Source organism: Ammodytes marinus, assembly GCF_949987685.1.
Source record: "Ammodytes marinus genome assembly, chromosome: 4".
NCBI classification, from domain to species: Eukaryota; Metazoa; Chordata; class Actinopteri; order Uranoscopiformes; family Ammodytidae; genus Ammodytes; species Ammodytes marinus.
In genome coordinates, this window is record NC_137233.1 from 26431423 (window position 1) to 26455361 (window position 23939).

Sequence of the window (23939 nt, forward strand, 5' to 3'; positions counted from 1 at the left end):
CATGCACACACGCATACACACAGACACACGCACACACACACACACACACACACACACACACACACACACACACACACACACACACGCACACACACACACACACCGAAAGTCCCCAGCTGTCCCCAACATCCAGGCTGACAAATCGCCCCACTCTCATCCCAACTCAGCCATTTCGTCAGGAAATGTTTGGGACAGCCAAATTTAGCCTTTACCCAATATGAAATATTAAACGTGGAGTGGGTTCTAAGTTTAACCTTAAGTCTGCAGCGTTACGCACCGAGTCGGACACGCCAGGAAAAGTATCAATTCTGACTCGTACAGCAATGTGCGACTGATGGATTTCTGTTTTTCATTTTGTAATGCCAAGATTACAACTGTTTCGTGTTTCATTTGGGAACGTCATACTTAACAGAGTGGAAAAACATGTGAAACCATGTTTAGACCATCATGGGACACCAAACCTCTCCTCTGAAAACCAGGCAACTCAGCACATTACTGTACGGCTGGATGCCTTGCTTCATCTCTTCAGTGATTTGGGTTGATCTCGTACATCGGGCTTTAAAAGACAGAGTGCTACAGACCAGTATTTCTAGGAAAATGACGTCCACATTGGACAATGCCAATGTTCATTATTACTGTAACACAGAAAGTATAGTGCACCCTGAGGCAGCAAATAAGGGTGTGGAGGTGTTGGTTGTGAATGGGTTTGCAGCAGTTATGGCTTTCAATCATGCAGAGCTATACATTTGGATGGAAACCTGGCAACATGAACTAATATGGGCTTTTGCCAAAATGTTCCTGTGCGTTCGGGTTCAAATATACTGTTATTGCACCGTGAGACTGATAGATAAAACATACAGAGACAATTCAATTTAGAAGTTTTACTTTCCGTAGTCTGTATATACTATACTGTATATATAACTGACATCAAACATTATATGGAATCACAAATATAGATATATAGATAGATGGATGGATGGATGGATGAACAGATAGATAGATAGATAGATAGATAGATAGATAGATAGATAGATAGATAGATAGATAGATAGATAGATAGATAGATAGATAGATAGATAGATTGATAGATAGACGGATAGAATAGGAGCATGTTGTGTCAACGGCAAGACACGGCCCCTTGCACAGCACGATTAATTAAAAAGCGTGTACGGATGAATCATGTATATCGCTAAAGAAGACAAAGTGCCCTAACTCTTGTCATGGGAGTGGTCCCTATGTCTGGTCCCCCCTGGTAAAACACTAACACGATAAACACTCTCCCATTAATATTCCTCTGTGCACTTCTTCTCTCCTCTCTCCACTCTTGCTCTCCTCGCCTCTCCTCCTGGTGCCTCGGCGGACATCCTGTCCCGGTCCCGTCTTGCCAAACCTGCGCCTTGAGAGAAGACGATAGGACGATCTCAAACGCAGGACCATGAATCATTACACTTCCGGTTGTTGCACGCCGTCCGGGGAAAAGGGAAGAGAGAGAGAGAGGACGTCCCCCCCCACCCCACCCCCCCCCCCCCCCCACACACACACACACATCCCCAGGGCTCCCATTGATTCCCGAGACTTAATTGGGTTTATTAGCCAAGATGTTGGGCCCCACGAGGAGGCTCCCAGAGGCCGGAGAGTACCCCCCAAACCACACCACCACCCCATTCCCACTGTTCTGAAGGATAAAGCCTGCGTAATTGTTTTCCCTCCATCTTCTGTGTCATTGTCAGATGGGTCCTGCGGGATTATTAGCAACCCCAGGTCCCTCAATAATTCATCCCGAGCTATTTATACACAGATGGAGAGTCCTCTAAAGTCTCCCCCCAGTGAGCTTATCTGACGCTTTAGACAGACAGACAGACAGAGAGAGAGAGAGAGAGAGAGAGAGAGAGAGAGAGAGAGAGAGAGAGAGAGAGAGAGAGAGAGAGAGAGAGAGAGAGAGAGGGTGAGGGTGAGGGTGAGGGAGAGCGGTGGAGGGAAACATTGCTACAAAGGGAAATGCAACAGAGAGATAGACAGAGAGAAAATGGGAGAGACATACAAAGAGAGTAAGAAGGATGGAGAGAGGCGATCGCACAAAGAAACGCAAAAGACGAGCAAAGCAAGTCTGACAGTGTGTAAGTGTGTGAGGGAGCGAGAGACAGCGGGCCGCTTTAGGTAGACACAATGACAATGTTCCTGGTGTGCATTGAGTTTCAAGGTGAAACTCTCTCGCCCCATGCTTTGCCAAAGTGAACAAAAGCACCGTCCCGGGAATAGCACACCCCTCGCACAACACACACATTAATGGCTTTTAATCTTCCCCCCTTTTTTTCCTCCATTTAACACAATTAAGATGTTTGCAAAGCTAACATGGACCACTAGTCGCCATATGAAGGACAGATGAAAGACATTCAGGGATTTCCATATGCAGAGTAAACACAGTTTATCCGTCCTTGCTGGCGTGTCCATGCGTAAGACCAACAAAACAGCAGCCAGCCATTTCTTAAATCACCTAATGATTCAAACATAACATTAAAACATTTGCATATTAACATTAGCGCTTTAAGTAGCTTCTAATCCCAAAGAGATAGTGGGCTGAGCTACAGAAGGCTGCGCGAGCCACCGTATGCTTTTAATGGCTTTGCAGATATACCTGTGTCTCTCCGCCAGCGAGTCGAGGAGACATTTTGTTGTTGTCAGACTAATGAAGCCTTTGGCGCACAAAGTTGATTTTTTTTCAGAGTCCCTTTGTCGGCGCTCCAGCCACAGATAATTATATATATATTAATTCCCTTTGGCAATCCCTTTTATCCGGCCCATTTAGAAAGAGTTGCTTCCTCGTGGACAAATTGGGACATCGAAAGGCAGATTGGAGTGATAGTTTTTACATTCGACAGCGATGGCACATTAATCAGGGCAACTATGGCTATGGGAAAACAGTCGCTTAAACGCCCTGTTAAAAGGTTGCATTTGTCTGTTGCAAATCCTATCGCAGAAGTTATATCATTATCTACAATGCATTCTTTCTGCTTGTTTAAATAGGAAATCTTTCCATAAGGGATCCACACCAGAGAGCTTCAGGTCTGGGACCTCACTCACAGGACATGTAAAAAATCACAAGCCAATGTTTATTTTATTTTATGTGCAGCCTTAAAAGAATGACTGTTTTACAGCTAATAGTCTATAACAGGCCAGAGTCCCCTAAACACAATACTGACTTCCTAAAAGGCAAGCTTTTAAATAGGAACTTTGCTTTTTGATTTGTTTGTCACGCTCATTAGAGTACGTTAATGTTGCAGGCATATAAAACATGTTTTACTTGCATTGAAATACATTTTTAATGGCAACATTTTTTGGAACATGACATTGGAAACTAATTCTCCATTTTTGTTTATGAACTTTTGTTAGCTTTGGGCACAGGCTATATGCCAAATTAATTGCTACTGCCTAGTGAGTCCTTATGGTATTGATAAACGATCCATGGAGGGCTGCGTTGCTCTCTCTCTCTCTCTCTCTCTCTCTCTCTCTCTCTCACTCTCTTTCCTCCACACAAATACAAACACACATACATAAAATACACACATTGCTGTTACTCTGGAAAAATACACATGCACAGCCTTCTGTGTCTCTATCTAAACCCATGAAATCATTCCACAGCCACTGAAGCGGGGTGTGTGTAGGTTTGGCCAGGATTCCCATCTCCTGTTCTGTGATTAAAGGACCAAACTAATAGGCTCTGTCTCGTTGGGAACCTGTGTGGGGCTGGGAGAGACCTCCGAAGCCATTAAATTGCAAATCTGTAATAATTTGCTCAAGGTTTTCTGTCCAGATCCTTCCCTGGGCTGATTTGTGCATTGAGGTAACGCTCTGAATGGCCAAGCACAAGCCCAGCTGAGCCCATAGGCTAGCCAGCCAAGTTACTCTACTAGAGGGCACACTCCGGATACACACACACAGGGCCATATTTACTTTACAAGAAATATGCAGTGAAATGTTATGCTGCGCTTTTCATTCAATTTGCATCTGCAATCTGCACAGAATTATACTGCCTGATTCATGAAGGCAGCAGCAAATCATTCAATGAGCAACTGAGCCAGTTCTCGTAGTGAGGGAGAAGTGAACAAGTACAAAAAGGTGAAGTGAGTGGTCAGATCTGTCCGGACACTCTATAAATGAACATTCTGTAATTGAGAACATGGTTCATTTAGCTGCAATACGCTAATAACATTTATTTATATAATTGTACCTCAACATGTAATGGTTAAGATTAATTTAAAAAGGGTTCGATGATATGCATTAAAAATAGATGTTTAAATTAAAAGGAAAGGCAGTGCAATATAAATGCCTAAAAGAGGGCACTCACTGTATTAGCAGTACAGTAAACGCCCCGAACAAGTAGTCACGCATTCTCCTTTATATTTAAGAGAGCCTCCCTGAAAAGAACACAAAACTTATTTTCTCAATCAGTAAATGAATATGATAGATGGAGTCCAAGATTAAATTTTGGATATTTTACATGGCAGATTTCCGCAGTTGTGTTTTTGTGTCTGCTGCTTTTCTCATGGTTTGAAGTGGGCGGGGCCTGAGTTGGAAAACGGCAATGTGACACACTGAACGCCATAAGATTTAACAATGATTTATTCAAAATGTGATGAGAGCTGTGGGTTTGTTTGCTTATGTTGCCTAACCACTGTCAATCAAATAACTAAATCACCAAAAAAACAAACTCATGCACAGTCCCGATGAAGCACATTAGACTTGTTTTTGTTGTTAAACTTTAAATAAATAATAAACCAAAGATGTTTTTTACCAAGCTGGAGACACTTTGCTGCTTCTTTAGTCATTCATATTTAATGTTGTATGGAAATCTGCATTGAGGAGTTGACTTATGTCACGCATGTTGTCCATCATATGAGGCCGGTTTGTATGTTTGAGATGAAACTTCAGTCAATAAGGTTGTGAATGACACTAATGGAAACAGGCACATATGAAGTAACAAATACTTACAGTGTGCTTAAAATAGATTCAAGTCAATTAGTAGTTTTCTGTAAGGCAATATCGTAAAGTCATACTGTGCCAACAAAACACTAAAGCTATCTTTCCTGAAAGTTGACCAAAAAAAATAAGTTTCACTTAAAATGAAAATTCTGAAAAGTATGAAAAGTGTAAAGAACTAGTCAGCTATATGTTTTACTTTAGTTACTTGGATCACTTTATTGAACATGATATTCAACCTCTCGTGCTGAGAATACGGGAATAGGCAGCAAGTAGCTATACTTGCACATGCACACTCATCTATTCTTGCTGACACTAAACACACGCACACTTAAACATTACACTACTAGTGGGTCACATTAACATATTGAAATATGTGAAGAAAATTGCAGCGGCTAACATACTCGGGACAAAATGATGCTTAACAAATTAAAACACAAAAGCTGTCCCATTGACATGTGGTCTGAGATCTTTCTATTATGGGAGGCAACTTGCTTATTTACCCCCCGGGTTGGCTTAAGAGCTGCAGGGGTCTAATTCTGCTCCCCAACCCGGGAAGGTCATTCTCCCTTCTCCAGCCATGATGACCACAGAGTAGTGCTTAAATCTGGCCAAACGGAGCCTATAAATTACAGCAGAGGACAGAGGGGTCAGAGCCTGGCATGGAACTGGGCCAGAAGCTATCAATCTGCCGGGGCTAGCGAGGGCGACATCTGTCTCTGGGACTCCCTCACTCTTTCCACTTCTCTCTCCCTGTCTGTCGTTTCTTCCTATCCGTCTTTTCGGTCTCAGTCTCTCTCTCTCTCTCTGTGCCTCCATTTTTTGCTTTTAAAGCCTGCACCTCTCTTTTTCAATCTACGCTCACTTTCTTGTATATATATATATATCGCGCTGCCTTTTGATATTCTTTGTCTTTCTTTGCGTGTGCAACCCCCCACCCGAAACTGTCTTCCATGGATGGATCTCCCTCGCCTCCTTTCACGCATTCCCCTTGCATCATCTCTGTTTCAACAGCTCTCTAATTCTCCTTCCCTCGCTCCGTCTCCAGCTCCTTGTCGTTTTACGCACTCTTGCACCATCCATCCCTCTGCAGCGCTATGTGTTTTGGTCTATCTGCTCTCCAACCAGCAGGAGAGGATAAAGCCTTGATGTGCTTTCACTCAATGCTGCCATGTCAATAGGATTTGAATGGCGATATCTTATAGCAAAAGGCACTGAACTATATATTTCTTTTTGGGGGGAGGATGGTGAAAGTGGAATGATATGGACCCAGTGGTTATATAAAAAAAAAACCCTGATCAGCTGCTTCATATCACTACTGTACCAACAAAATATATTTCTCAAATAATAAAACAGAACAGTCGCAAAGTGTCTCTGAACTGAGTTGCAATTTTCAAACATATTGCATCAGTTAAAGAGAAGCCGTAGTTCAAATGTGGGGTGCCGACTCTTGGTAGTCAGAACTTGTCAAGGCTAATCCACAACAAACATGTCTTTATGGATGATGCTTGTTCGGGGTTTCATCAGAACATCGTGCGTTACATTCGGTTTCCAAACCCTCGAAAACTTCGGCATGACTTATTAATCCTCCCCCATTTTCTGAATCAAACTTGGCCTTGAATAATTGAGAGAGATCTTTGAACAGCCCTAACCTCCATCCCCACCTTCCTTTTACAAGTCAACGTGGTGCATTTTTAATTGGGGGGCATAAAATAGACATGAAGGGAGATAGGAATAAAAGCGAATTGAATCAGGGACACTCAAACCTGGCAGTCATCGCACAGCACAGGAGATTGTATGCATGCATACAGAGGAGGCTAAAAAATGTGTCTGGCCTGACAAGTCGCACATGCTCAACAGTCTTTGCAGGCTTCTTTTCCGTCTGGGACAAATACTACACAGCTCATGTAATCCCTGCTTTAGAGTAACCCAGCAGGCAGACCCAGATACGCCACTTCGAGTTATGTTTAGCAATTTGGTTGAGAATAAACATCAATTCATCTTTCTATGAACCGCTGTTCTTCAAAGCCCAATGATTTCTTTAGTGTGTATGAGCCAATTGTGTTTGGGCTAAAAAAGTAATTGGAAGTACACGTATCACTGGTTGGAGAAATTGTGAGGGCTTGTTAAAGTATCCATTTGCATGGTAATAACAGTGATTTTCAGTGATATTAAAACATAACCTGACCTTGAGAACAATGTAAGACATGGTATATATAGGAAATACATTACATATTAGAGGTTGAAAATGATAGTAGATGGAGTAGATGGAGTAGAATGTGAAAGAGGAATGAATGCTTGCTGGCTATGCATTAATGGGCCACTGGCACAGTTAACTGTGACAAACTTTGGTTCCTATTTTTCATATTGCTGCTGTGTCATGCTGCTCTTTCCTCGTGGGCGAGCCTTTGCAGTAAAGAGCTGCAGCTGGACCCATTTTCAGATGCGTACTGAGGGTTCCAGTCAGGTTTAGGTCGAAAATATAAATATTAAGATTAAATATTAAAAGTCAATATAAAGTACCGCTGTGGCTAAGGCTGCTATTTGGAACATGCAGTTCTACAATCTATACTGCAGTATAATCATGCTCACACGCGCGCAGGGACATGTACGCAGGGACAGGCACACACACACACACACACACACACACACACACACACGCACATATCCGAAATGTATGCACATACAGGGATGAACGCACAACAAATATACAGAGAAAATGTATACACATCGATACAAACACACACGCGTACTGTACACATACAGATATTGGGCACGGATATTATAATATTCCCTATCATAATGCCTCCTGACTGTGCAAAGCTTGATAAAAGGAGCCAGCATTTCTAATCCAAAAAAATAATAAAAAATTTGCAGTTCAGACACAGAGGAGATGAGTAACCTTTCTACTGGTGAACAAAGGAAATTATATTAAAGCTATAAGCTGGAGAACTACATAACATGATGCCTGTGTAATTACAATGATAAGAGCTGGAGCAAAGTGGTATACTATATATAAGTACGTGGAGTTGAATCACAAAGAGGCAGAAATCACACATAGTTCACCATGGGGACTATAACAGTTTGTGTTAAGGAAGCAGCACGGGTAACATGTTTCATATGTTCATATCCATCACCCTGTACCCTAATCTAAAAACACAGTGCATTTTTAAATCTTGAAAAATAATTTAAAACAAAAGCAGGGCAATTCCCCACAGGAAGCTCTATTATTATCAATGGAACTATCACTCGATCAAATGTAAAATTCTTAAACAGCATGTAAGACTTTCGACAATTTCAAAAGTATTGCATTCTCTGTTCTCCATCACATGAACCGGCCACCTGTATTTAAAGCAGCGGAAGTGTGTGTGTGTGTGTGTGTGTGTGTGTGTGTGTGTGTGTGTGTGTGTGTGTGTGTGGGGGGGGTGCTATTACGCCTAGCAAAAAGATTGAAGAGGCCTTAAGCGTCAACCTTTTAAAAAATTTAACACAGAGCACATTAATACTTAGCTGATGCAAGGGCCTTGAAAACAGAAAATATTTGCCTCTCCAAGGAGCATTTGTCAAAAAAGGATTGTTTTCCTTCTTCCTCTGGAAGAATGGTACACCAAAGCAATGAACATGGCAATAAGGAAGCAATAGCAAGATGAAGAGGGAAGTCAGAGCAAGTTGTTTAGCCTCTCTTTATGCAAAACAAAAGGCCAAACGCTGATGAAACATTAAAGGCAGACTTTAGTTTAACTCGGCCCCGGGCTATCGGCCGAGGAGTCTAGCACACGAAAAGCTTTCTTGCTATACTTCTTTTTAAAAGAGATATTTCATGCCTTAGAAGATGTGGGTAATATTTTGGCTCACTTTTGTCTTTGATATATCAGAATATTAACATCAAAGTCTTGTTCTGGCACAACAGTCTGTAGTGGACACACAAAAACACACACACACACACACACACACACACACACACACACACACACACACACACACACACACACCTGGAGTGAACAGAAAGAAGATTCACTTGAAAATAGTAAAGTCTATCTATCTATCTATCTATCTATCTATCTATCTATCTATCTATCTATCTATCTATCTATCTATCTATCTATCTATCTATCTATCTATCTATCTATCTATCTATCTATCTATCTATCTATCTATCTATCTATCTATCTATCTATCTATCTATCTATCTATCTATCTATCTATCTATCTATCTATCTATCTATCTATCTATCTATCTATCTATCTATCTGTGATATAATATCTATGAAAATGGTTGAGATCAGCAGCCTCTCTGATGGCCACAAATCTTCAGTTTTGTGCTTCTCCACGGGTCAGCACTGCCGTCCACAGTGAGCCATGACTGTGCCACGTGGAACCATTAACAACACACCAACACACTGATATATGCTGACTAGGCCATTTTGTCGTATGATACTATAGGCCGGCTACTGAACTATTGACACTGAACGATTTCTGTGAAGCAGACACAGTCTCTATGAATGGCCATGGAATCCTAGAACTTTGAATTTTAAATTTGCACTGCGTCCTTGTTATCGTTATATGTTATTTAAATACTTTATACGGCAACATGCAATTACACATTTACTTTTTCATATGTGTTCACCAAAAGTTGCAATTTGTGCAGAATGCATGTCAGCTTGACTCATCCCGGCCTGTGAGTAAGCGGCATGACATGTACGTGTAGGTGCATCCATCCCTTTCCATCATCTCTCTCTCTGCCTGTATGTAAAGGTCAGTGGTTTTAATGAGAGGAGCTCCGAGGTCAGAGCGGCCATGGGGCTCCACCTCCCTGGCAGGACCCATCACTCCAGGCGTGCTGTTAGCATGCTAATCCTTGCGGGAGCTCGGTGAGCGCTCCCTCCTTTGGCCTGGTGCGGTCATCTCTCACTGTGACTAACTGGCTCCCTGCTCGGCCATCAGCACGTCCCCCATCTGACAGTCCCCTCCAATAATAATGGACAACAGAGGCAGCGCTGCCTTGACAACGGCCCTCCTGACAAATTAGGCTCACTGTACTCTGTGTGCGCTGTTGCCCCGCCTCTTGTTTCCCTCTTGTTGCTTGGCAGTTCTGGGCTCTGCCAGGACAGGGGGTGGCGGGCACGTCGTGGTATCTGCTGCTGGTCCAGCGTATATACTTTGGTAGGAAAACATGTTGCCTTTCAGACAGACAAAACACTCGAAAAAATCGATTGTTATGCGTCTTCATAGAAACCAGGCACAATGTGGGGCCTGAGCTCGCATTCTGAGCTGAGCTGAGCATTCTGGGGCAGGGAGGAGCACATAAACACACACACAAGCACATGCACACTAACACACACAAGTACACACACACACACACACACACACACACACACACACACACACACACACACTCATCCCAAACCAAAAGCGAGAGGAGGAGGAGAGAGGAGGATCCTACAGAGGGGGGATGATGCAACCAGAGTGAAATTCTTTCGGGCCGGAACACATGCTGCATTAAGGCAGACCTGCAGGACGAAAACACACACACACACACACACACACACACACACACACACACACACACACACACACACACACACACACACACACACACACACACACACACACACACACACACAGACACTTCTTTCTCTCATTGTTTAAAGCCAAATTTGGTTTTTATCCTTTTTTCCCCCGCAGACGGCACTCCTCCTAATGGCAACCTGTAACAACTAATTGCCTGCAATAAAACCCAGCATGATTCTTTCATGTTTTTGGCATCGTGACTTCCTGGCCTCACCAAAACACGGTGAGCCCAATGATCTGCTCTGAACCTGCTCCCGTGACACATTTAATGAAAAAGGGCTGACATATCAAAACCATAGGCCTTCATAGGGAATCATAACTCTCTTTATGACCTGCACAGATTATAGCCCCCCATCAGTGGCATAAGACAACCGCAGTATGGGTTAAATCAAACAAGATTACTGTTGGTTATTACACTGGTATCTCCACTTGTTTGATTTCAATCCTATTAAATCATATACGATCATATACTGTAACCATTTTCTCTTGTACTGACATTGAATTACAAAACAGCCAAGGTATTACCATTAAAAGTATTACCATTAAAAGTATTACCATTAATAACCATACTCCCGTTACTACAATGAGCTGCCGGTGTCTATTTTTGAAAGTAGATGACCTGCTCTAAAAACCTGTGACATTTTGTCTTTCCAGGTCAAAAACTGACTATTGGGCCCAAATAGAAATAAAGTTCCTGCTTTGACTTTGAAGCCTTCTCCGGCCATCGGAACTACTTTAACTGTCTGAGCTCACGGCGAGAGCTGTTTGCTAATGTTTTTATATGGCCAAGGACAAATATATTACTCGCATTAAATTACCACCAAATGAAACTACAGCCGTAAAAAAACAAACTTGTTGACAGTTGCATTTGCATTTGCCAGGAAAAGAAAACAAATATGTGGACATTAAAGGGTTTGGCCCTGGAACACAATAGCCCGCCTGAGGATGTGACAGCAGTAAACAATAGATAACACCTTCAGTTATTAAATGTATTCTACCCATATCATCCCAGCTCAATTGCCCCGGTGATTATTACATGAAATCAGGCTGATGAATAGGACTAGCAATCATATCTACACCTTCTCTTCTCTTGAATAGAACACCCACCTCCCATGCAGCATTGGCAGGGAGAAGGAAAAGAGGAAGGGCTGGCTCTTTGTGCTAGCCGTGCCTCTCGGCCCTGTTGTGCTTGGTAGCAGCAGCAGCAGCAGCGGCGGCGGCAGCAGCAGCCAGTGACCATTATAAATGGCCTCTATTAGCATGGCTCGGTCGCAGAGGGGAGAGAAATAAAATCATTGGGAGAATGTAGGCCTGCATTGGTGTCCCTGCGCCCGCTCCCGGCCCCTGCAGACCCCCAGTCCTGTGCTCCCTTCCTCCCCCCTCCGTTCCAAGGGGACAGAATCCTAAAGACTAGATTACGAGTGATACATGGAGTCATTATGGGGAGGGTTATGGCAATAGTATCACAGGCACGGCTGACAATGGCTATAATAGGGGTCTATTTCTTCAGAGGTAGCATTACCATAGCAAAAGGCTGTTTCTTTAGGCCTGTTGATGTACAGCGTAACGGAAAGGTCTTTTATTACCTGCCGTAGCAAGAAAAAAAGCTCTGTATTATCTCACTGAAAACCATGGATGCTTATTTCTTTGTGCCGCGTCTCTTTGGGGTAAACTTAAAATGAATGCAACGATATTCTCGGATGACATTGCTTTGTTAGTGGTGACAGTTACAAAGTGTGTGCAGAAAAAAAGCTGAGGTATAGGACAAAGTTGTAAAGGAAATGGCAGGGTGATCATCTACAATCTCCAATTCAAGCTGAGGCTTTTGTGCAACCGCAGCCATTATCCAACGTGATGCACCGACAGTGGACAGGCAACATGTCAGTGCGAGTACATAAAGTCAAGACAAAAAGGGGGAAAAGACAATGGAGTGGATCAAGCCGAGTTAATGAACAGGAGAAAAGATGGAAGAGAAGAATAGGAGAGGAGATTTCTGTTGGGCCGGTCTGTACACTTCCCTCCACTGGAGCATTTCACACCTAAAAGGGCCATCATGCCCTCGGTTTGACTCTGTCTACTCTATGCCAGGAAATAAATGCAAACGGCATGAAGGAGCTGAGGAAATAAAGGAAAAGGAATAGTGGTTTATTGTATTGCACCAATATACCAAGGCAAAATCCTTATATAAGAAAAAACGTACTTGGCAACAAGTGATTCTAGATGTATGTTTTAAACAAAATGTACAACATTATCTAAACCAACAAAATACCACTGTTGAGTTTTTCAGCTGCTTTAGTTGGCAACACTGAGCCTGGCATTATACAGGGAAAAACTGTTGGAAATGCTGACTGTGACCAGAACATATATTTCAAATCGACATTGACAGTTAAGACGGCTTTATATGGCTTTTTATTTTACAAGGCAACAGAAAAAATAGACACGGCAGGATTTATTTCTCTTAAAAAAAGAAATTAAAATATTATCCTATATTTGCTCGTCAGCGTATGTACTCTTGTCTCAGACTCTTGCTGCGATAGCCTGCTATATCTAATTCATGTTATGCTGTGGAGTCTTCAATAAAAACCAGTGTGACGGCAGTACTGTACACAGTCAGTCACTTGGCCTGTTATTTGTGGAACATGCTGATTTGTACTGCTGATTTGGGAATCTTCTATGGAAACATCAGGGAAGGTGTTGGGAGTATTGAGGGAATGCGGCCAGAGCAGCTTGCATTGAGCTGGTGAGCCAGGGAGTATAGCTCCAGCCTCCAGCTAGTTAAAATATGAGCACAGCGGGGGCTCGTTAATGAAAGCGGGGGCCCAGCCCGGGAAGCAGGGCCGTATATTGCAGTGAGGAGACAGTTCTTAGAATCAGCTGGCGAGCCGTGCCTTTAGTTCTGGGGCCACTGGTGATTAACTGTCCAACAGGGAGTTGCTACTACAGCTGGGCTATTAATAAAAGATAACCCCCCTCTTCCCTTCTCCCACTCTTTGCTTTCCCCTATGCCTGCAGAAAGTCTCTGCCCTCTGGAATTATTTGTATATCATAATCATTTCTTGACACATGGCTCATGTCACACATTGTTTACATGGGACAGAAGGGGGGCTTCCAAAAGGTGATAGCTCATTCTTAATGTACTGCACTCCCCAGGGAGGTGTCCTGCAGGTATAGCAGATCAATTAGTGACCTCTCATTAGAGGGTGATTTGCGGTGAATGACCCTTCCCTTGAGAGAAGAAAAAAAGGGCTATAAGCACCACCATTCTTGAAGCACCAAAAAGTACTAGGCTGGTCGTTAAAATGACACCAAAAGGCCATGTAGCGTTGTTACATCAAGAGTTCATGGCAATTGACTGGCATCATTACTGTAACCAAACGGAGGGACCTCTTGGTCAGTGTTCTACTGAGAAAAAAAAGTAAACAAGCTGCACAAGTTAAAAACCTATTAAAATACATTTCTGTGCGATTGACTATTTTCTAGTTTAGTTTTAAATTTACGGGGATAATGTAGATCAACAGCACCTTGACAAGCTAAAGGCTGCACAAAAGTACAATATATTCATAGGCCTACTACTCCTCCTGTGTTGCACATGTGCGTACACACGTGCACGCGCGAACCCCCCCCCCCTCACTCCCCAACACACACACACACACACACACACACACACACACACACACACACACACACACACACACACACACTGAGAGTTAAGGGCAACAGAGTGTAGGCTATACGGTGCTGCGGGCAATCAAACACAGCCTCCCCGCTATTGCTATTGCAACGTGAAAACGTGAGGTTAATGGCCCTGGATTCAGCACGGTAGTGAATGAACGCACGTTTACAACCGCCGGACTAGATGTGTGAATACTCCCTCACACTAACTGCCCAAATAGGAACATTGCTCCTCCTAATATCGCCCACATAAATTCATGCCGTCGTGACTCTCGATTCGTGACACTCTCATGCTCGGATATGTTTGCCCCAATAACGTATGAATGATGCACTGAATCGGAGAAGACATGAAAAATAATTTTTTTGGCAACAAATCCCGACAACAACATCCCTGAAGAAGTCATTCAGCGTTAAAGAAAATTGCACAATTTGCCAACTACCATGCATTTTTTTTACCCTCCAGATCCTTATAGGCTACTCGGACAAATTGTGACAAATTTCACACTGAAAAAAGACAAGTAGAAGAACCCATAGTAGTCTCAGTGAAACTGGGCATTAACCCACCTTTGTGCATGCCCGTGAAGCGGTCCTTCAGCACAGTGAGCTCGTAGATCTTGCCGAACTCCTCGAAGAGGGGCCGGAGGTCCTTCTCGTCCAGGTTGCGGGGGATCTGGCCGATGAAGAGTTTGATGGCATCGTGGTCCTTCATGGGGATGGTGCCCGGGCAGCCCAGCGGGCTGTGGCTGTGGCTTAATCCGTTCACGAGCCCGTTCGTGCTGACGGAGACCACACCGTGCACCGTGCCGTCCACCTGTCCGTTGGTTAAAGTTGCCATCTTCGGACCGGCCAGTTGGGATGGGTATAACAGCAGCAGATTGGGCGATGGTTGAGAATCGTTTTACGTTGAAAAAAATAAATAAAAAGCTGGTGTTAAGTCTTGGTCAAAATGTGGTTCCGAGCCCAAGCTGCTCCAGAGCTGATTCCACTCTCGTCCTCTCAAAGCCAATATTTACACTGATGAGAAAACACATGTAGCATGTGGCGAAGACGCATATCAAAAGCGCGGATTGCCGTTGGTCCCGGTGGAGGCTTTGATTCCTTATATTTATGTCCTACCCAATAACTTGTTCATTGATTTCATAAAAGAGAGACAGAGAGAACGAGAAGAGGAGAAAGGGGGAGGGAGACAGAGAGAAGAGAGGGAGAGAGAGAGACCAAGAGCGTTCACTGTCTATTTACACCCACGTTCCCCTCGTCCCAGCTTCTTGGCACCCTTTTATTTTTTTTGCATTGAGGAGTCGGTATGGGTGTCTTCTCGGTTTAAACGGACAGGGCCAGCTCAATCTGGGCTGGAACGGAGGGGAGGTTTGGATGAAGGGGCGCAGCTACAATCTCGGTATATGTCAAACCCAGAGTTGTATGTCCCCCTCTTTCTTATGGGAGGACCAAGTGGTACGTTCCACCAAGGGGAGAGGGTCTATAAATAGAGAAATATAGAGAAATACGCTCCTTTGTGCTCCATCTCAGAGCAAATAACCACACATGCACGAACGCAACAAAAAAATGAATGCCGCTTCGTGACTGACATGCACACATTTCTTACTTCTTGTAATGAGCTGCACATTCGTCTCAACATCAGTTTACACTTGACATCTTTTTGATTTCGCCTACGTATAATAAATAAACACCCGATCGTTCTCGGGAGCTTTGAGTTTGTGCTTTTACCACATCTCATATCATTTTATATCTCCCCTCGTCTTCGACACCGGCAGCAGCCTCAGCGGCAGCAGCAGCAGCACCCTCGCTGCATCCTCGCGTCTCCCCTGGACGGCGGACAGCTCCGTGGTGCTGAAATGCAGCCAGTCCAACAGACGAAACTAAAAAACAACGATTGTATAGGGTTGCTCTGACGGTTCCGACTGCATGTTATTGTCAGGAACAAACAATTGGTTTCGCTCCGGTGAGACAGACGACGTATTAATAGCGTCCTCAGCCATTTCCAAAAGTCTTGAGGGTTAGATGATTTGATTTTCCAGAAAGGGGAAGTCTGTGAGCACCGCCGAGTGGCGTACAGAGGGGGCACATCGAAAGGGGGGGAAACGATTTCACAAAAATCCACAGCGATTTCGGCACCAATTTAGCTTTCTTTCACGTGATGAGTATACTCACAAAGTCAAAAAGGAAAAAAAAACACAACAAATCCCAACCTAACTCTGCACAAAAAATAAAATAAACGCTATTTCTCTTCAAAAAGGTTGTTTGATCATATGAATGCCTTCCAGGACATCCAATATTCATTCAGTTTCCGTATTTCCTAGTCTTCAACCAAACCATTTGCTAATCAAAGTTAAAGAGGCCGGTCCGATTATCTTAGAAGCCATTTATACAGTATATGAAAATCTTAGTAGGAGTGAGTTAGAAAGCCTCAGAGTGGAAGGTCTACTACAACACTTAAAAAGCACGCTTATGAAAGTAAAGTAAATGTTACATTGTGTAGCATCATGCTCAAGGACAAAAATATCTTAATTATTTCACATTGAAGACTACCATACTCTCACAATCACGAGCCCATGTCTGTTTCTCCCCTAATCCTTGAGCTTACACAGCTCTGAATTGAGTGACCTGGAAGGTGCAGCATAATGGAGTGATTGAAGGTTTTCAGCATTCACTGTTAACGTGGGAGCAGTTTATAATGACAGCAACTTCTTTTTTCAAATACATTTCAGGCTAACGGGAGGGAGCACTGCTAGTTGAGATCATTGGCTATACTCTATTTTTTCTCCCTTTGGAAGTCAGCCCATAGTGTTTATTTATATTCCCAAAGGAAAACTACAATCCCCAGGGTCATGTCAATATGTGCTGATATTCCTGTGGAAATCCACTCTGATGAAATACATTCAAACAGTAGGCAAAGTAGCCTATGAAGAATGAATCAGCCTCCGTAATGGACGACAGTTGTGTGTGTAGCTGGGTATTCATTTTGAAGAATGTAGAAGAGAATAAAGTAGGCCTTCTACATTTAATACAGTTAATATCCGCATGTAGCCTATATTAAATAAAGATCCACATATATTTGGATCTACATGTGATGGGCATAATGTAGTCTATATTACCATGCTGAAGATTTGTCTCTTGCTGAAAGTGCTTGCTAAAATGAAGACACTGACAGTTATAATATGTAATATTCGCGCTCCACCAAAAGGCAAAGTGTTATAGGCAACAAGATATCACACCAATCTCAACTGATGATCAGAATATACTGCTACTGTACTCCAGTTATGTGTCTTCAGTTAAACCCTGGCAGCCTCAATACCTCATAGTAGGCTAACAGTAATGACATCCAAGGCTCATAATGTTGACCTATTTGTTTAATTTTTTTTTGGCTATGAGGCATACCCCCCTCCACCCTAAACATTAGCCAACCATTAAATAACAAAAGCGACACACTCGGCGCCCCTCTCACCTCTTTCTGCTCTTCCGTCAGCTAAATGGCCCGGTAATGTCATCCCGTTCTCACGGCATGACCGGGCCCCAGCGGGGCGAGGGGGGGGGGGGGGGGGGGGGGGGGGGGGGGGGGGGGGGCTTGGCTTTCTTTGGCATGACACCGTGCTCTGCTCTGGAAGCTCTCCCTCGGGGCCACACTCCATTCACCTCGGCAGCCTTGCCTGCGCTCACGCCTGACTTACCTCCAGCAATATTTTTTAATACAAGGGTGAAATGGGAGGGCACAAATCATTGTAATTATGTTCAGTGGGTACTGCCGTGATGATTATGTAAGGTATGGGCGCCCGGGATGGTTCCCTCAACGGTCCGTCTCGTCGTCACACAACCTATACCTGTGAGCCACTACCAAATGTTTTTCAGTGTCGCCTGGAGTGAAATGGCTTCGGCGACTGAGCCCATCGGACTGATGATAATACTACGCAATTAACGAGCAAGACGTGTAACAGTGTGTCTTTCCGCTCCCCGAATGGTACTTATTTCAGTCCGTTTGGGCATACTCAAATATGACTGTGTGGCTTTTGCAAATCATTTGTGTCCACTGCGCAGCCTACTGAGAGCAATTCAAAGCACCCCGTCTGTCAAACAATTTTCATTTTCCTTATCTGTCACACTGCTCTCCGTACATTCCCCCCCCCCCCGCCCCCTCCACCGAAATGTGTTTGTTACAATCAACTCAAATTATTTCATTGCATACAAATAATGATGTTGTTTGCAAAGGTCATTAGGGAAATAAATCACGGCTTAACTTTGTTAATATTTACAGCCTATTAATGAGTGGAATGAAGTTGTAGAACAGGACAAACAAAAGTTTTCTTTTTAAGAGGAGGAAGTATGACACATATTTGCCTCTGGCCTTGGTGCTGAAACCAAAGCATGGGGAATGCTATCCAATGTATGCCTCTGTCCATGGTGCTGAATGTAATATTGGGCAATACTGACAAGTGTTACAGTTTTATAAGGCAAGAGACCACATAAATCCCCATAACACTTTAAAACGGCTTTAGGCCCATAAGAAGGCTGCATGGACATGGTGTAGATGACAATACCCAGACTCCCTGTTTTCTCAAAATATTCCACTGAGCTCATCAAAAAGAGGTCAGTTCATTCCCCCCTCCCCACACACACAAAACGAACCTTTGCAATCATACAGCACAAGAGGCCTATTTTGCCCTTGGAAAATTGCTCCCTTGCTCGTCATGGCTTCAATTTTCAGTTTCGGCACTGTAAACGGTTGCAGGAAGGCAAATAAATGAAAAGGGAAATGAAATTCCGGGTATCCAGAGTTACACAAATAGATTGATAATCTGCATGGGGCGCCATAAAGAGCTCTGGCGTTTTTCAATATTACCTATTCTGCATAGTAATGTCTTTTCTCACCTCTCCTTCATATGGGACAAAGTTCTAAATCTCCTGTAGCCTTGGGACATCCAGGCTGTATATCACCTTCCAGTAATTTAGGGGGAAGAGTGAAAAGGAATGAGGGAATGGCAGGTGCATGACTAAACACTCAGAAAGTTTAGAGGGACGAGGAGGGCAGGAAGGTCCCCTTTAACTTGACTAGCACCAATTTGTTGGAGATTGGAAAGGATGTGCCAAGAAAAGAAATGACTGCAGTAATTTAAAACGTGTGTATGCTGTCTTATAAAGAGTACACAGAGTTCTTGGCATATACTGTATAAGTGTGGCAGGATGATTTCCCTTACTTACATGTCACATGTGGAATTATATTAATTTTATGCAAATATTTGCCTCTAGTTAACATATCAAATTATTTGTTTATAAGGAAAGCTCACACAAATATGCAGAAAGAAACCCATACAAACACAGTTGGTAATTGGGAGACGGAATATTTCTTAATTTCCTGAGGAAAAATGTATTTTATTGGGTCATGTTTGGAATGAAGAGTCTTACAGTGGAAGTTTGTTGACACTGGGATGAGAGTCAGCGTATTATCTCCCCTTGGGCAAAAACAAACAAAGCCACAAATGCATTCAATAATGCATTATAACCAGTAAAATAATTTGTAAAACGGCCTTCCAGCAGATCCATGGACTAAACATGACCTGCGTCCTTTGTTTAGTTTAATACACACAGCGGTCGTACTGCAGGAATGGCTGTGCTTGATAAAGTAAGCGTACATGCACAGGTCAATAAAGTATTGCTACACACATTTAAGGCATAATTTAATTATGCAAGGCATCACACTCCAGTGACCAGAGGCGATAGAAATCATTTTGTTGTTGCAAAAACCAAATAGTCCTGGCGTCCAAGATAATAACAGGCAGATAATCCCTATTTTTCTTTACGAATTGGAAAGTTGTTGCATTACACATACACTGCCCCAAATTTACTAGAAAAATATGCACGCAGCAGAGCAAAAAACAATAATAATGACAAGACGCTATGGATTTCAGCCTGTACATTTGTATATCGTCTCCAGGGAATCTCATTCTGGGAAGCAATGATGTGTGTCTGCCTCTCACCCCTGTGGTTATATACCTGGGCTGCATTCAGTAAGAAATTAGTGCTGTGACATTTGACATGGGCGGGCGTCTCTGCTTGTGCCGAGTGCCGGGCTGCACAGATCAGCCACGTTGACAGCGCCTCTCCTTCACTTAATCGCTGCCCCTGCAAACACAAGCCTCTTGACAAACAACAGCTTCTTGACAACATCATTCCCCACCAACTCTGCACACATGCAAATACTGCTTTAGGCACAGAGATGCGCCCACACACATGCCCCGTTCCTTTGTGACTATAAAAGCCGCACTGTTGTGTGTCCGATTCCGTGAGTCATCTACTCAATCATTCCAGACTGTGAAAATGTCTTCAATGTCTGGCTGCTGTCTAAATCACACGGCACCCCAAAAAAAAAACCTATTTCCTCTACAACAGATCAATTCCAGGGAGAGGTCACGAGGTGAGGTGCACTCTGACCCCTGGCTTTGTTGCACACACTGATGATACCTCCAAGGGCTTGACCTGGTTGTCAGGGTGATGTGACACCTCCATTCCAGATAGGCGGCCATTTTGGGGCCATAGTTTCTGACTCCGAGGTGTCATTAATTGCTCCAGGGAGGAGAGTGGGACTCACAGGGGAGTGCGATAACACCTGGTTTTCTGGTTTTCCCCCGGGCAATAAATGTCGAGAGTAAGGATGAGGTGAAGCGTTCGTGTCATTGCATGTGTGGGGATGTGTGTGTCTGTGTGTATATGTGTGTCTGAGTAGGTATGAACTCTTTGTGCATGTGTTCATTCATGTGTATATGTGTTTTGTATTTTTCCGATCACTTCAATTCACGTGTGATAGCTGCAAACCAACATGCAAAAGAAAATACGAGCTTGTCTTTGTTCCTGTGACCCAGGAATTCCATCAGTCAAAAGATTTTATTCTAATAGCAGGAATGTCCCACACAAAGGCAAGCAGCTGAAACAATGCTTCTGTGATGGGTTGAGAGGTAGGTTAGGTGGCTGGTAGCCTCTCTATTGATCCACATGTCCAACACATTCAGGGAAATGCACAGTATATATGCGACCAACTATAACCCCTCCTGTGGGCACCCATGAGTTGAGGCACGTGTATAAACATATAAAGAATGGTATTATTATAAAACAAAGTTGAAAGTTATTCAAAAATCATAGGTTACTTAGTATAACTGAACGTTGATAAATACTTAGTTTGTGTACTACAAATAAATGCTACACTTTCTTAATTATGGTTGGTTCATTTCTGAAGGTATCTTCCTAATAGTAGTTTTCAACATTAGTGGCACAGTCTGCAATTGAGACATAAATTGTCTACCTATACCTACAACAAAAGTTTTCAAGGTTTCCATGTTAGCATACATCTGTTGCTGATTTATTGTATTACTTTCAAAGCAGCTGCTCAAAAAGAGTTTACTGCCCTGGTTTTATAGGACCGGTAGTATAAACCACAGGTACCACAAAATGGAACCAGACTGAAATTTTAAGAACTATAACTTTAAAGTGATACAATTTTTCTTTATTATGGATCCTATAATGTACAATATGTTTCTATGTTATAAAATGGTTAAGATTTCTGAAAACTTTTCAGTTGTAACACACTTTTTGTTAATGAGTGGCCTTTGAGTGGCCTTGTGTCTGAATTGTGCTATATAAATAAACTTGCCTTGCCTTGCCTTAATCTCCTTAAGCTTGTATTTTGTGATTTAAGAAAAAACCTTGAACATATTTTGGAAAGTTTACAGCTTCATGTATTATTTGAAGATGGCAAAAACCATGTATTTTTTCATATAATAAACCCTCTCCTTACAGAGGGTGACTTTGGTTAGGCCGAAGTTCTTCACAATACCATACCATTAAGCAAGCAGTCTAATTATGGCTGCTAAGGGGAAGTGAAAGCAAGTCTTGACGGTGCAGTTAAATCCCTGGCACGGAGAAGAGCCTGTGATTGCAATATAATAATTTGGCATTTGGCTAGACAAAACAGGCTGCATAGAAATATGTTGCAGTCTACCACTGAAAAATTTGAACAAAATAAATAATGGTGTAATTAAAGTGAGTCCTTGAAGACTATTGTTAATGTGTGTGTGCATGTGTGTGCGTGTGTCTTTTTCGGGGCCCCCATGGTCCTCTCCTGAGTGATGTGTAGAGTCTTATCGGCTCGGGAGAGGAAGTGTGTGTTACATTTTTTGTCTGATAATGACAGATGAATGGAGACGGACAGACAAAGGGCTGACAGAATGATGGAAGGGATTGCTGGATAAACAGGCAGGTGGAGCGATAGATAGATAGATCAGTTTTTACTGTACTGCGCCTGGCAGTGGAGTTTGAATGTGCTTATAGGAGTATGTCTCTTCACAGTGTGGGGAATGATTGTCAGTGTGTAGGCTCTGTGAATAGAACACCGAGCTTGGATGAACACATTTGCGGTGATTGTTCGAACTCACAAACACACACGCACGCACGCACATCCACGGGACGCACACTGCGCTGAACGCATGGCTGCTCTTCAAGTTCAATTAGCATGAGAAATGCTTTTTGACGAGACGGAAAGCGGTAAACGGAAGATGAGTGAGAGGGAACGAGGGTTTCTGAAACTGCCTGTCTTGCCGTCTGCCTGTATCCTGCTTTGCCTGTCTTCTCTCCTTCCAGGAAAAAGACAGACAATGTTAACACCAAAACACATATCCTCCCAATCTGACCCTTAATTTGTGTCCAGCATGCCTCTCTGAACTTTAACACCTTACCCACTGTGTCCATACTATTCTTTACCCAGCCATGTGGGCTCGGTGGGACAAATTAAACAGTATTGGTGCGAAAGACGCATACCAAGTGTGGAAATCCATCAGCCGACAAGTCTGAACAAGGCCGTAGCATCTGCCCCCAGCTCCTGGCAGACACAAACACGAAGGGGCTTCCTGGCAACAGCTTTGCTCAGGTAGGGAAAGGTCATTAATAATGAATACTAAATCAGCATCCGAGAAAGGTTACCGTTTTCAAACGCCCGCGCTCTCTTCCTTGTACCTTCTGCCGTAGCATTTATTATAGCCTTTTCACTTCCCTTTCACTGTCACCTCTTTTGTCAGTGGAAATATGAGCTATGGCTTTGCTCCGGTTCTGTAGGGGGCAGGAAGGGAGAGATGAGAGGAAAATGGTAGCGTAGTGTGATTCATTCATACACGGATCAAGTGTGATGGCTCTGGGAGTGGTGCAGGGTTATTTGGTTTTCTAGGGGGGGGGCCCATGTCATTGTGTGAGCTTTTTCATTAAATGTAATGCCGCCCTAAACCTGTGGAAAAGGTATATGACACCACAATGGAGGAATTTCATAATGGAGTTGAGAAAGGAAGAGAGACGAAAAGAGAAGGCCGTAACTAAATATTTGAGTCAGGAGGTGGATGTACATTGAATAGTTTGTGTCTCCTTTTGATAGAGAAAATATGACTCTTTTTTTCAGCTGGCAGTGCTACACACATTTGGACCACTTAAAGGATATTCATGCACGCACATGCACATGCACATGTACACACACACACACACACACATACACACACACACACACACACACACACACACACACACACACACACACACACACACACACACACACACACACACACACACACACACACACACACACACACGCAAATGCACATATGCATTACAATACACACAGACGTGGATACAGCCGCCCGCACTATGTTGTCGGATAAAGGGAGCGGGAAATAAGT

The 23939-nt window shown here is 43.2% G+C and overlaps 1 protein-coding gene across 5 annotated transcripts in view; it reads right to left on the bottom strand.

Moving 5' to 3' along the window:
- The window catches only part of celf4 (CUGBP, Elav-like family member 4), a gene marked incomplete at both ends in the record, with an annotated part of 72906 nt that extends 57851 nt beyond the window's left edge, over positions 1-15055 (bottom strand). For all 5 annotated transcript variants that reach the window (XM_080026890.1, XM_080026888.1, XM_080026892.1 and 2 more), the window contains one exon: positions 14785-15055. In XM_080026890.1, coding sequence (XP_079883016.1) covers positions 14785-15055 — 271 coding nt within the window. The remainder of the gene's footprint in view (positions 1-14784) is intronic.
- Positions 15056-23939: the final 8884 nt, after the last annotated feature.